Source organism: Phycomyces blakesleeanus, assembly GCF_001638985.1.
Source record: "Phycomyces blakesleeanus NRRL 1555(-) unplaced genomic scaffold PHYBLscaffold_25, whole genome shotgun sequence".
NCBI classification, from domain to species: domain Eukaryota; kingdom Fungi; phylum Mucoromycota; class Mucoromycetes; order Mucorales; family Phycomycetaceae; genus Phycomyces; species Phycomyces blakesleeanus.
The window spans coordinates 136,509-151,457 of NW_017265158.1; the positions used below are offsets into that span (position 1 = coordinate 136,509).

At 42.8% G+C, this 14,949-nt stretch overlaps 5 protein-coding genes across 5 annotated transcripts; 2 read left to right on the forward strand and 3 right to left on the reverse strand.

Moving 5' to 3' along the window:
* Positions 1 to 2,285: 2,285 nt before the first annotated feature.
* Positions 2,286 to 5,668, forward strand: PHYBLDRAFT_173272 (hypothetical protein; the record flags this gene model as incomplete). Its single annotated transcript, XM_018436981.1, has 2 exons — positions 2,286 to 2,783; positions 4,337 to 5,668. 2 exons carry the CDS (start codon positions 2,286 to 2,288, stop codon positions 5,666 to 5,668), a joined length of 1,830 nt encoding a protein of 609 aa, XP_018286306.1.
* A 153-nt stretch (positions 5,669 to 5,821) lies between these two features.
* On the reverse strand, positions 5,822 to 6,313 carry PHYBLDRAFT_93798 (hypothetical protein; the record flags this gene model as incomplete). The annotated part of the gene is made up of 2 exons (XM_018443837.1): positions 5,822 to 6,004; positions 6,071 to 6,313. Coding segments are annotated over 2 exons (426 nt in total), but the record flags the coding sequence as incomplete, so codon positions are not given.
* Positions 6,314 to 7,707: 1,394 nt separating this feature from the next.
* On the reverse strand, positions 7,708 to 10,121 carry PHYBLDRAFT_73000 (hypothetical protein; the record flags this gene model as incomplete). The annotated part of the gene is made up of 10 exons (XM_018442758.1): positions 7,708 to 7,910; positions 8,008 to 8,119; positions 8,190 to 8,296; positions 8,359 to 8,485; positions 8,578 to 8,679; positions 8,732 to 9,413; positions 9,480 to 9,564; positions 9,648 to 9,795; positions 9,882 to 9,948; positions 10,057 to 10,121. The coding sequence occupies 10 exons, from the start codon at positions 10,119 to 10,121 to the stop codon at positions 7,708 to 7,710; spliced, it is 1,698 nt and encodes a 565-aa protein (XP_018286308.1).
* Positions 10,122 to 11,583: 1,462 nt separating this feature from the next.
* PHYBLDRAFT_90032 (hypothetical protein) lies at positions 11,584 to 12,435 on the forward strand (the record flags this gene model as incomplete). The annotated part of the gene is made up of 1 exon (XM_018443742.1): positions 11,584 to 12,435. A coding segment is annotated over one exon (852 nt), but the record flags the coding sequence as incomplete, so codon positions are not given.
* Positions 12,436 to 12,649: 214 nt separating this feature from the next.
* Positions 12,650 to 13,642, reverse strand: PHYBLDRAFT_117481 (hypothetical protein; the record flags this gene model as incomplete). The annotated part of the gene is made up of 1 exon (XM_018428581.1): positions 12,650 to 13,642. The coding sequence occupies one exon, from the start codon at positions 13,640 to 13,642 to the stop codon at positions 12,650 to 12,652; it is 993 nt and encodes a 330-aa protein (XP_018286310.1).
* Positions 13,643 to 14,949: the final 1,307 nt, after the last annotated feature.

Sequence of the window (14,949 nt, forward strand, 5' to 3'; positions counted from 1 at the left end):
CCAATGATTGTAGTACAGTCTTGCATTTCTAGTACTTTCAGTATACGTTAGGTTGGAGTTTATAGGCTACCAATAAATGCCAATTACAGCTCGATCGATTCTCTTGGTTCTGAACCACAAGATCCAAGTATCATATTGAAATACAAGCTTTCTATTTATATATGTAAATATTTTATTTTATTTGTTGTTGTTGTTTTATATTTTTAGAGTAAAAAAGGGAATGAGAATATGAATGTATGTGCGAGAACAGGAAGTGTATGTGCGAGGTTGAAGTAAGATGGCAAATAGAATACAAAGAGAGAAAATGGGAGGTATGATAGGTAGAAAGAGATCAAATACATATCTTTTTTTTTTAGACTCTGGCAAATTGAGTTTTGCGTTTCTCAGCACGGACGTTTCGCTGCTGCTGAAGTTTAAATATGTGCGATTCACAATACATGCGCCGCTCAAACATGTAATAAATATCAGTAATCGCACACTGGCAAACATTGCAAACGAAACACGCCATGGCTCTTCCCGCTAAAGTACCGGACCCACCTATTGGGTCCACCACAACACTAGGTCAAGCCAATATAACCACTCCACAACCCTCTACTACTACCTCTACCACAACCAACACTAGGTCATATCTCGATGTCGCCACAGCCACTCCCGCCCCCGGTCAAGTACCAGTCGTTCTTTTCTCTAACTTGCCGACATCTACGGATCGCGTCTGGCGCGAAAGTACATCTCGTCATTCGGTATTCTTTACTCCACCCACTGATTCCACCCTTACCTCTGAATTCTGGACTGCTCTCAGAGCAAGCGTTCCTACAGCATTCACCTTGGGAATATCATTCCCTCATTGTCAACCGCTCATGCACGAATTGCACCTGACCAATTCTACAATCTGCACCAAACTCTGCTCCAAAGGCTTCCTGGTTGGAGGCCAAACGTACTTCCCCTCTATGGGTATTGCCCCAGGCACAAAAATCTTGCGTATCTCCCTCTCCCAGCTTCCATACCTTCCTTCCCCTCTGCTTGAAGAGGCTATCAAAACAGCCTTGGCCGCATATGGCACCGTCCGCGAAGTCGGTTTGCATCTTCGTGCCAATTTTTTTGATGGCACTGGTTTTGCTTACCTTGAACGACCACCCAACCCCGATGCCACCCTTGCCAAACTCTCATACAAGATCCCGTATGATGGCGACTTGTACTTCTTAGGTACCTGGAAACAGATGGGTATTCACTGTAATTATTGTAAAGTTATGGGCCATGCTATCGAAAACTGTCCAGACCGCCCCAAAGATTCCCGACGCTGCTTCACTTGTGACCAGACTGGTCACTTGCAACATGCCTGCCCCAGAGCACCCCCCACGGACGCCAGCTCTTCCAAGAGACCCCGCAAGGTTCCCACGACACCTGAATCCCCTGATCGCTCACGCAAGACTACTCCCGGTGCGTCTCACAGACCTCCGGCCAAGAAATCGATCCCCCCTCGCGGTACACCTACGATGGCTGAGGGATCCCAGGCTACTACCACCACCTCCCGCACGAATTCCTCGACACCGCGACGACCCTCTGTCCCCGCTGTTCCTACTTCCCCCCGCCAGTCTGCCAACAGGTTTGCTGCACTTGACGGACTAACTGACAACAGCCGCACAGGCGCACTCTTCGACCCCACTCTGCCTCTTCCTCAGACACACAACACCCAGTATGATCCCGTCTTTCACCCCCTCCACAACGCTTTTCTTTTCTCCAACTACACTTCCGGCTCCACTAAAGACGAAGAAGAATTTCACCCCAGCGCTTTTGACGGCGACGACGACCAAGACTCCCAGAATATCCTAACTGATGACGAGATGGCAGACGGCGATCATTCTTAAATTTATGATTAATATAGCCTCCATGAACTGCCGCGGACTTGTCAAGTCCGGAAACACCAATAATCGCTCTCTCTTTATTAGATATCTTCTCTCTCTCTAGACATACTTGCCCTTCAAGAAACTCACGCCAACACAGACGCTCTTCAACAGACGTTTCATCTTCAATTTCAAGCATCCGACTCACTATGGTCTCCTCACTGTGGTTTGGTTTCCCTCTCTCCCCTCATTTCTTTTACTGATCCTCTTTTTTCTCTCTGTGGTCGTTGCATTACTGCCACCGTTTTTCACTCTTCCAATTTGTTTGCCCCATTTCGTATTTGCGTTTTATATGTCTCTGCTTCATATCGTCCTCGATATGATTTTCTCACCTCTCTCCTATCCTCCCCACATCTTCTCCCTTCCCTTCCTTCTCGCTTTCTTATGCTAGGAGATTTTAATTATTCCTCATATGCAAAGGCCTCTCGTGCTGGCCTCGCGCCACGTCTATGGCTGCATTTTGTCGCTAACCACTTTGTAGACTGTGTCACTTTGTCTGACGCTCAACCTATGCCTACCTTTCATCGCGACCTTTCCTCTTCGACTATCGACTACATATATGCCTCCAAGGATATAGCGTCTTGTCACTCTTCGTCCACCGTCACATTTGTTCAGCCCCTGTGGACCGATCATTGCCTTGTACGTACCTGTCTTAGTTTTCCTATGCTGTCTCACATTGGTCGAGGTTTGTGGCGTGCGAACCCTCGTTTGGCGAACATCCCTTCCTTCCGCTCCTCCCTGTCCGACTGTCTTTCATCCTTCATACCACTACTCTCGCCTTCAATTTCCCCCCAATCACAGTGGGATCTGATCAAAGTCGAAGTGGCTCGTTTCACACGTTCATATTCACGCACAACCCGCCCATCACTTGCCACTTTGGAGGTAAAGCTTCAGAGTAAACGTGACCATTTGATACATAGATTTCGCCATCAGCCTGCTCAGAACTTCCAGCTGCCCATCGTCGAGCGTCAACTTCAGCAAGTTCAACAGGAACGCACCGAGATACTAGCACTCCGCGCCGGAAAACACTGGAGAGAACAAGGCGAAACTTCCGCTGGGTTTTTGAAACGCACAGTTGCTTTTCGCCAAGCTCGAACCACAATAACCAGCCTCCGCCACCCCTTCACCGACACCTTATGCACTGATCCCGATGATCTTACGGAAGCTGCTGCTGCATTTTATGAAGATCTTTACACACCCGACCCTCCTGCTCAGACAGCTATCGACGACCTCCTCCTTCACTTGCCACCAGACCTCTTTCTTTCCGAAACTACCTCCACGACCCTCCTTAAACCCTTCACCTTGGATGACATCCGAGACGGCGCCACTCGCACTCCTAATGCCAGTAGCCCTGGGCCGGATGGCCTGCCTTATGAGATTCTGCGATTAATTATGGATCATCCGATGTGTGCTGTCTTACTTGTTCGAATATTTAACGATGGGCTTGCCCTCGGTGTGTTCCCTTCGTCCTGGCAATCAACCTGCGTCTCTCTTCTTCCCAAGAAAGGTGACCTCACCTCCCTCCGCAACTGGCGCCCGATCGCTCTCATCAATACCGATGCCAAAGTGTTCACTCGCCTCATCAATCGTCGCATGGTGCCTGCTGCTTCCTCCCTTGTTGCGCCCTTCCAGACCGGGTTTGTCCAAGGACGCTTCATTGCTGACAATGGCATGCTGACCAAGTTGGTTATGGCACAGGCTAGACAGGACGGTTCATCTGGTATAGGCCTTCTTTTGGATCAGGAGAAAGCTTACGACAGAGTCCATCCCGACTACCTTCGCCAGGTCTTGCAGCATTTCAACTTTCCCCCTTCCCTCGTTACCTGTATATCTCAACTTTTCTTCTCTACACAGATTCGAATCAATGTCAATGGACACCTATCCCGATCATTCCTTCAGGCTCGTGGACTCCGGCAGGGTGATCCTCTTTCTCCTGTACTCTTTAACCTTGCATTCGAACCTTTGTTGCGTCGTGTGATTCATGATCCTTCCTTTGCCGGATTTTCTCCATCACCACGCACTGCTATTCCACCACCTCCGCCCATCAAGCTCTTAGCCTATGCCGACGATCTGCTAGTCTTTCTGCCTGATGCCGCCCACTTGTCCCGTCTTCATCATCACCTTCTCACATACTCTCATGCCTCCAATGCTCGCATCAATCTCCATAAAACTGAAGTTTTCTCCCTGTCTGGTCGCCCATTGCCAGAATGGCGCCCTATCCTACAACAATTTGATATCACCACCTGGTCTGACAGATCTTCCTCCACTCCCCTGCAATACCTCGGCTTTCCTCTTATTTAATCCTTACCTCAGCGCAATTCTTTCTGGGACAACATTCTTTCCAAGATTGAATCTACCTGTAATATCCACCACTCTCGCTCTCTCTCTCTATTCGTGGCCGTGTCACAGTGCTCAACTCTCTCATCCTCTCTAAGCTCTGGCACGTCCTCAGAGTTGTCACTGTACCTCTATCCTTTTTCCGTCGACTTCGCTCGATCATGAGTAAGTTTATACAATACCGCTCCTTTCCTCCCATTTCTCTCGGCACTTTCTGCCAGCCTATTCGGCTCGGCGGTCTAGGGGTCCTTGATCCTCAGGTTCAACAGGCTGCTCTTCAGTTGCGCTGGCTCCGGCCTCTCGTCCGCTCTCCGCTGTCCCCCTCTGGCCTGGTCCCGCCTTGGTTCTCTTACGTCCTCCGCCTCGACTCCTCATCTGCTGATCCACTCGTTCCTCTGATATTTCCATCTCTCCGATCCTCTCATCAGCGTGATTTCGACTCTCCTCTGGCCACCCTACTTGCTGCCATTGATCTTCTCCCTCACAACTTCTCTGACGTGGTAGTCAACCTCCCCACCTGTCTCTCTCTGCCTCTCTCCTATCTCACTACCGCACAACCAGACCACCCTCCCTTTCCATCTGCATGGCGCGATCTCCGGGTTTCCGACGCCTATGAAGTAGATCCTAGTTTCGGCGTGCTTGCCCAACGCCCCCTCCACCGCATACTCCGTCGTCCTATTGTCCTTCACCAGTTCTTCGAACGTCTCTACACTCGCTCTCTTGTCTTGCACCCTGTCCTGTATCGTGCCACCATTCCCCCCGCGATCTGTGCCATACAGTTTCCTTCGCTAGATATGCCTTCCGGTACAGCTGTCGATGTGCGTCCTTTCTTGACGGCTCTTGTCCCCGGCATCCCTTGGCATCGTTTGTCCACCCAGTCTTTCCGCCTACTCTGCAATTTCCACTCCAAATCCGCACGCCCCATAAGCCCCACACTCGTCCCTCGCCAGCTTCGTCGGTTTTGGTCCTTCCCCCTGCCGCATGGGGCCCGCAACGTTTGGTTTCGTGCCCTGCACAAGAACATTCCTTGCCGTTCTCGCCTCAATTCTAGGATCCCTACCGCTTTCCCAGACCCATCCTGTGCCCTCTGCTCTCACCCTCTGGACAATCAAACTCATTTTTTGTTCCAGTGTCCGGTCAAACTGTCCGTATGGTCGTCAATCTGGACGTTGTACTTCGCCCAGACCGCGACACCCACTGTCTTGCTTTCTGGTTTGCAATCCTTCACATTCCCTCCTTGCACCGATTCTTCTCTTTCTGCTGCCTCAATTTTTGGCTGCACGCTGCTGGCTATATGGCGCCATCATTGGCTGTTCATATTTGATCACGTTCCTTTTGTCTCCTCCGCTGCCTTTTCCACTGCTTCCTCTCTTCTCGACCGCCTCAAGAGCGAACTTGCTCTCGACTTTCCCCCCCCCCCCCCCCTTTAGCTTCCTTCCATACCTCCACAATATATATAACCACAAACATATAAATAGAAAAACATTGTAAAAATATAAAAGCCAAAAACAAGTCGTGATTTTCCTCTTTTGCCTTGCAGCATAAAGGCTCACTAATAAACTAGAGCCTTCGGCTCCCTACAAAAAAAAGCAAACGAAACACGGTGGGTGGAAGCGCCATCCCTCGCTAGTTTGTGCGCAAGGACCCTCAATTGGGCCATCACACGTGCGACACAAAGAGTTGTTCAATTGGTGATAGTGTATCTTACAATATGGTGAATTCTCAAAAACGTAAAACGTATTATCAGGGAATGGTTCATGGCAGCTCTACACGAAAAGAAAACGAAAATATTCATAAGTATACATTCAAAATTACTCAAAAAGATTACTTACATGGCAACCAAAGCAGTCAACATGCCATTTTCCTTCCAAAGAACCGTCCATGGCAGAAACAGCCTTTCCCTTGACAGGCTGATTGCATGCACGACACATAGGAAGAAAGAGACGTTTATAATCAGGGCGGCAATAAATTTTACCCTGATATTCCTTGAATCCAACTCGCTCAAAATCGATAGGCTGATAACAGTGAACACATTCTAAATGGCCGGGATGATAAAACTTCCCAAGAGCTTTAATGGGTGTTACATTAGAAGCAATAGGCTTTTCACTAAGAAAGATAAATATAAACCGGCCGCAATTAATATTACTGCTTGCCATTTTATGCTTGTATTTCTCGTACCATGTATCGCACAAAGGCTGTCTTTTGATAGCCGAATAATCCTTTTCACAATACAGGCCTTCCTCATATTCAAAACATGCTTGTGGATGCCGAAAAGGTATATGGCATACTCGACAAGCATAGCAGTTAGCATGGAATCCCTAGTTATACACAAGCATATTACGCAAGATTATTAATCCCAATCCAATTTCTATACTTATTACTGCGATGTTTTATTACCTCTTTACCATGCGATACGATATTGCGGAAACCAAGTGGTAGTTGACAACCAGAACACATAACTGACATACCACTATCCCTATCCTGCCCCATAGTGTTCTTTAGATCTGCCATCAATGTATCCAGAGCACCTTCCCCTCCAAACCGAGTTCCGCCAGATCTTGGTAAGTTTTCTGTACGTAACCACAGGCCGATAAGTAGGTTAATATTGAATAAATTAACTAATTAATAAAGTCACATACGATCCTCAAGATAACTATCGATTTCTTCCCGAGAGTTTGATCTAGTAAATATATACATAAACTTATAAGTATCTTTTACAGGCACCAAATGGTTTAATTCTTTACTTACCGTGATTGAGTGGATGCTGGTGAGCTGATAGGAGGATAGCTAAAAGGTGCAGGTGATCGACTGTTATTTTTTCGAGCCCAATCAGAAATTGATGGGGATGGAAGTTGAGTAGGAGTTGGTGTATATGAGGGCTTTGTTCTTTCTAAAATTTACACACGCACATACAAACACATACACAGAAACCCAAATCAAATCAAATCAATATGAGTAAAACAAAATAAAAACGCAGAACAAAACAGTCGACAATTTAGAAGATTCAGAAAATAATAATAGAATAAGGGAAGATACCTTTAAGTATTGGCATGAAAGGCATGACGGGCATAGTGGAGCAGATATGATCTCCTAGTTGATGAATCTGAACATCTTCTCCACAATCAGAACATTTCACAGTTGGTAAGATTTGAGAGATGCGATCAATATTGCTCATAGCACCAGATGGAAGGAAGAAGAAGGGTAATTGGTTATACTCTTATTGGTATTTTTAATATTTTATTAAAATAACTTTTTTTTTATGTAAGCGATCTGGTCTGCCTCGTGCACTTCTTGACACCAAAAATAAAATCCAAGCCATTTTATTACATTTTATTTAATGTTTGACGTTTGAGGGTTATATATGTATAATTATCTATTTGAGCCCGTGTGTCAATCTTGCCTTTTTTGAAGACGGCTCACAAGGCAAATGGTCATAAACAGCCAAATATATATCTTGCTTATAATATTTTTAGACGGTGTATGGTGAACGTTTTAAGACCAGCGAAAGAAGATCAAAGAAGGTATCTCGAATCATGATTCCTTCAAGCTGCGTGTCCTTTAAAAGCATGTTCCCTAACAGTGTGTAGCCTGTCAAATCTTCATTTTGACTGAGCTCTTCGAATCGCAATTCTAAACAAGCATATTCTTCAGCTGAGAACCACAGAGCGGGATCTAATCATAATATAAATATGTGTGTATGTGTGTTATATTTTGTAAGTATCCCTCTTGTTGTTCCATTTTAACTTTTATATTATTTTGAAGCACTTACTTTGAAGCAAACCGACACTTCGAACATACAGCATAGGGATGAATTCAATTGGGCTGGATGGAGATTTTAGTAGTTCATGCAACTGTTTAGCTGCCTTTTTGTAATCATTGGCCTGAAATTTACATTTGTTAACTGTCAGTATGTGTGCTACTTTGATAGCCTGTTATTATTTCAACTCTCACCTCAATAAAGCTGTGTAAGTCAAAGAAGCCAAGATAAAATTTCGCATAAGGTCCATTACAACGAGCCTTGAGATCAGGCGACAAATCTCCAAGGTCTGTTAATTGACCTTTGTAAGAAGTAGAATAATTAGTATATATATATGAATATTATCCTATGGTATTTCCTTACCAGTGTTCACATAGTTGTTCATCGCACTCTTAAATGTATTATCCACAGCTAATGCATCTCCAGCCTGATCATAGTAAAAAATAGCTGAAGAAAATTTCCTGGAATTTTGAAGTATATTTCCAGTTTCCTGTTCAATACACCAATAGGGATCATTAGAATTATACTCATAGTATACCAAATAATAATTAGCACAACGAAGCAAAAATAAATAAATTAAACCTTGTAAAGTCTGTTCTTCTCATCATGCATATAGAAATTATCGCAACATGCCAGCAATTCTTTAGCCATTTCTTCATCTTTAATGTCTAGTTGTTGAATTGCCTATGTGTATAATTTGTTAATAATTATTTTTGGAACAAACTAAATCTTTTACCTTGTGCATACAATCCCTTCCTTGAGACCCGCAAGTACTCATATAGTCCAAGGCTTCAAGCCAAAGCCCATTATCAAGCAAATGTTTGCTATATGCAATTACACTATTCTGACGTTTATCCTTAATGGAGTCTACTCCAAAAAGGACCAAGACATCCGATAAATGAGATAAGTACCAGAGATCTAATTTATCTTCTTTAAGAATAGCTTCTATGTTTCCTTGAAACACGTTTTTGAAATCTTTTAATTCGACCTCTGCATCTGTCCACATTTCTTTTGCAAGGCCTTGTATATTTGATCTTGACGCATGTGTATAGGCATAATAAGCCAAGGCAACAAGACTTTCGAGTTTTGTTTCACTAAGCCGATTAACAGTGTTTTGGTCACCCTGAAGCAGTTTGATTCCATCTAATACACATATGGCGAATTCAGATATAGTAGAAGTACCAACAGTAAAATCTCGGATTTTCTCTGTCAGTTCTAAGCAGTTCTGTTGCCAAGCTTGCTTTGATTGTAAATAGTTCTGCTGAGGAGGGTCTTCAAGAATAGGAAATTTGGACACAGCTTGAAGGAACGTGCTTATCAAGAGTAATAATATGTCATCGTGAGATTGTTCAATGACTCTTTTTCTTGCTTGAGTGAGTAATGAAGTGAGTGCACGAAGTTCTCCGCGAATAATTAATCTAATAGTATGTAAATTATCGTCAATGGTAAACCGATTTATAGTAAGAATATCCGAGAAAAATTACTTGAAAACTGCAGGCCAGAATTGAGCATGGTGTATAGGTGTTTTGTCGTTGTAAATGTCTTGAATGTAGAATTTTATGACAGATTCTAAGAAACGGAGATATGATTAAGGAACCATGACTTGTTAATTGTTATATGGGAAATAAATTAGTGGACTACTAAATGTTTACTGTTGTCTGTAGCCTTAAGCCAACGTATTAACGCGGCACTGCAACATTCTTGTTCAGATGTTGGGAAATAGAATAACTGACAGAGATCCCAAAGAGCAACCTTGTGTAGGTATGAGGCTCTTTTCTCAGGAGGCTCTCTCCAATACGGCTATTAGAAAATAACAGAAACGACAACAGTTAAGAATAAATCAACCGTTAACTTTTCTTTTAGATTATAGTTTTGTTATATTTTACACCGTGGGATTCCTTCGGGAATTCATTCAATAAAGCACTATATCGTCCTGTACGAATAGATAATACACTATTTAGAACCAAACAAAAAAAATCGAGTTGAATATCAACAAAACTACAAACAAAAGACCGACCGTATCTTTTTCTTTTTCATTGCTTCCGTTTTGATTTTACGTACGTAGTGTCTGGAACGGGATTTAGGTAATGAAGAGAACGAAAAATGGTGGCAAGCTTATGATACATCTAATTATTACAAAAATAAATATTTGAGAAAAACGAAAGATGTAATTGCTGCTCACATTAAAGGATTGCAGGAAAAGAATGAGAAAAAGGTAAAAGTTGTTCATGCTTTGTGCTTCGCTGTCAGTGTAATATCAAGAGAAAGTCACATTTAAGAACATATCCAATCAAATTTAAGCTGCATTGGAGCCAGGTACAATACAGTGTTTCTATACTTGAGATTGAGACAAATTAAGAAATGTTTTAGACGAATCAAAATTAATTTTTAGACAGTATGCTTACCTTTTGCGGGCAGAACGAAAATTCAATTTAGACAAAGAGAAATTGGTTTTCAGACAAAGTAGATATTTATTCAGACATTTTATCTATGTCTCTTTGAGCTATTTTGACAAATAGATAAAATGTCTGAATAAATACCTACTTTGTCTTAAAACCAATTTCTCTTTGTCTAAATTGAATTTTCGTTCTGCCCGCAAAAGGTAAGCATACTGTCTAAAAATTAAGTTTGATTCGTCTAAAACATTTCTTAATTTGTCTCAATCTAAAGTAGAAACACTGTATCAAAGAGAACAATCAGTAACTGAAAAGTATTATCCCTCATTTTTTTAAGAAAAATAAAAGTAAAATCTTTGGATCAATAAATGCCATCAAATAAGACAATACTTTAACAGGCACATACAACTTAACCTCTTTTATTTAAACTGTATGCTTCTATGATAGTTTATTTTTATATCTTTAGGTATTTAATGATGCATTTCCCAGGTCTATAATATATGAATCATTTAAAGTATCCAAGGAATGATAAGTATTTTTCCTAGTATAAATTAGAGTATATTTCTAGACTAACTTGCTATATATCAAAATACAATTGACGACAGTTGCTGATTGACTGTGCAGAATTTATATTTTCTGTAAATCTACTCATTATTATTATTATGTATAATATTTGTCCATATATTCACATTTAGAGTAAATAAAGCGTACAGTGTGAGAAGCTGCTAAAAATCGGCTACTATACTATTGAATCATAAGTACTTTTGCAATAGTTTAGACTCACCTTTACAGTAAATGCATTCGATATGCACTCTAATAAGGTATTTCAAAATCTAGGGTCAGCCTAAAGGCAAATGTAATTACTAGCAGCTGTGTGACTTGTCTGTGACGATTGTTATTGTTGAGGGAAGGGGGGTAAAGATGTTATCTTCCTTCCTCTTTTCTTTTGTTAAAGAAAGACCATTAAAGTTCAATAATGCTGCGTCTGGGGGCTTTCCGGTTGCTGCAAGCCAGCACCCGTGTTCCTCTTACTCAGCCTGTTGCACGTACTGTAACACCATTCCGCTGGATACGCGCTTACACCACAAACACCTCCAAACATGAAGTTACCACTACCCCTTCGTTCTTGACCGGATTTAGCACCCAAGGGAACATCGCTGCTGGTGCACAGGCATCAGCCACACCAGCCAAACAGTTTAAAACTTACAAACCATCAACACCCGGTAAGCGTTGGCTTAAGAGAGTCCCACGTGACCATCTTTACAAGGGCAAAGCCGTACGTCGTTTGACGGTCGAGAAGAGAAGCACGGGTGGACGTAATAACACCGGTCGTATTACAATTCGCCATCATGGTGGAGGACACAAGCGACGCATCAGAATTATTGACTGGAACCGCATGGAAAGTGGAAGCCAAGAAGTAATGCGGCTTGAGCATGACCCTGGACGCAGTGCATGGATTGCTTTATTGAAACATAAACAGACAGGCTCATTGAGTTATATCGTGGCTCCTCATGGTGTAAAGCCAGGAGATGTTGTGACAAGCTACCGTGCATCCGACAGCAAGACCACAGACGGAATTACACGAATCGTATCAGTTGATGTCGGAAACTGCATGCCGCTCAAGATGATTCCTGTCGGTACAATTGTGCACAACATTGGACTTAAGCGTAGTGGACCTGCAATTATTGCTCGTTCGGCTGGAACATATGCACAGCTCATTCAGACAGGAGAGACAGGTTATGCACAGTTGAGATTGTCGAGTGGTGAAGTGCGTCTTATTCCTGTAGATGCTTGTGCAACTATTGGAGCTGTAAGCAACCCTGATCACCAGCACGAAATGCTAGGAAAGGCTGGTCGTTCACGTTGGATGGGTATTCGTCCCACTGTACGTGGTGTGGCTATGAACACATGCGACCATCCTCATGGTGGTGGTCGAGGAAAGTCCAAGGGAAACAAGGATCCTCGCTCTCCCTGGGGTGTTCTTTCCAAGGGTGGAAAGACTCGCAAGTCCGTCAACCAGTTTGTTGTCAAGCCTCGCCCAAGACGTTAGACAAATGAAAGGAATTAGATTTTCCACCATTATTGTATTAAAACAAAAACAAAAAACAAAAATGCACACTAAACACATACATACATATTCATATATATATATATATTTATAAAATGAAAGAATTTTATGACAAAAAAATGAGCTTAGGTAGTAGTAGAAGGTACACGGCCTTTATTCTAGTGATCTTTATTGATTTTTTTTTTTACTTTTACTTCCATCCGGTTGTGTTTTGATGAAGACCATCGAGGTATCGAAACAATGATCCGGGTTCCTTTTTCCACTGGTTGTGCCAATGGTAAGCAAACGACTGTAATAAACGGTCGGTCGGAAATTCAGTTTCCACAAAGGCGTTTGGCATAGAATTGAAAGGAGTGCACACCATAGGGTCGGTAAAGCACCATGGTAACACGGACCAGGGTTGAATACCATTGTGAAGCAACCGACGGTAGATACGGTAATATAGATAACCTCCCCAGTCAATGGAATCCTTGCGGGGAAGAGGGCCGTTGGCCATTTCAGAAAGCATTTCACACAAGTAAGGAGAATGCTTCAAAAAGCGCATAAATGCACCATTAAAAGGGAAACTCTCTGGCATATAACAATCCCATTGAGATACCCATTCATGCTCCATAAGTGGAGACATATCCCGGACAAACAGAGAATCCATGTCGAACCACATACCGCCGTGCTGGTAGAGCACTAAAAGTCGCAAAAGATCTCCGTCAAGATAACCACTATCGTCTTTAAAATCTAGGTGTGGCGAGTCTTGCATGGGAGAGTTAACAGATAGTGCTCGAGGGTCTCCAATTTTTGTTTTTAAGCGATCTCCAACTTTTGATTTCATGTCTTTGATGATGCTTGACTCTCCCAAGTCTCCATTTGACCAAAGGTACACAATAGCAGTTTTGGGTTGAGTCGCAAAGAGCGATCTGAGGGTAGCAAGTTGTTTGTAACCGACTGGTGCTAAGTCTGCTCTCCAGTACGCATGGTAAATAGTGGGTTCCTGTTCTCTTCCTTCAACGGGCCGGATGGTCGAGGCATAATCATAACAGTCATAATCTTCCAACAAGCTGACTCCAGGAGAGAGTTCGTAGTTGTAAAGATAGCCTTGATGGTATCTGCTATTGGCGGATAAGTTATTAAAGCAGCCTGCCAAGGGATCATCGTATGTTGCCTCTGTGTGGGAGATCCAATCACGCATGTATACTCGTAGATTAAGTTGGAGTTGAAATAATGAAAAGAATCCTACAACAATTACTGTAATAACTAGGACTACTGTCTTTATAATGGTTGACCAACGCCACCGACGAGGACGCAACAGATTTGAAGTTGTTAGTAAGGTGTATGGTTGTGATGCCGAATATAATGGCCACATTGAGAGAATTATTGCTGAAGAATGTAGTTTAATAATAAATAGCTTAATAAGATGTAGCAAAATGTAGAAGAGAAGAGTAATGAGCAAGTATTATCGTAAGCCCAGAGACTAAGCATTTTCTTTCGGCTGATTTTTCCCCAGTCATAATAAAAGTGCTAACGGCAATAATAGCAATAATAACAATAAAAAAAATACGTCTTACTACCCTCCTTTTCTTTTTTACTTTCACCTTTTTCTACCAATATACTTAAATATATATTAGGAATAATTCATTCAATTTATATATAAAATAATCTTATATTCAATATTGTTATTTTCCTCTAGTTTATTTCTGCATTGTTATTGATCACAAAATGCATTCCATTCAAATCACAAACTTTAGTCAACTAAAATATCATACTTCAGACGAGATACAAGTCGACCAGACCCACTAATAAAGCTATCTTTGCGACGAGGGAGGAAGCCACGTGGCTTGAGTGGGCTAAGTAACTTTCGAGCACGCATCATATTCAATTCAGCCGAGATCATACGTAGATGATCAGGATTCGAACGAGTATCTCGAGTATAAGTGTTAGTGTCAGGGTTAAAACGAGGTTGACGGTTAGCTTCTGAACGGCGTCGTCTAGGACGAACGGGTACGGGAGGAGGGGGAAGAGGAGGCGTAGAGATGACGAGCGAACGTTTGAGTTGCTCTACTGTGTGAAGCCATTTAAGACGATGTGTATCCTGCGGGGGAGAAGAAGATAAAACAACATCAGGTGTAAGAGTAGAAGAAGGTTGGGACTTGTAGGAGCGTCGACCGGCGAGACTTCTTTTGTATTCCTCGTCACTTTCTTCACTTGTGTCCCCAGTGTCTTCTTGTGTCGGTTCTTGCTCTGGCTCTTGCTCTGGCTCTGGCTCTAGCTCGAGTTCCACAACTTCTTGCTCTTCTGGCGGTGACGGGTCTGCTACACTTAAGGAAGGCGGAGGCATGTGCAGGGGCAGAACAGTTGAAAGAAGGTCTGAAGAGAGGAAGTTGCTGAAACGAAAGACTTCCTATAAACACCATTTCAGCAACAAAGGACACACTGGGGCAGTCCTACCAGGTCCTCTTCATCCGGCAAGCTTTCTTTACTATCGACGGCTATCCAATT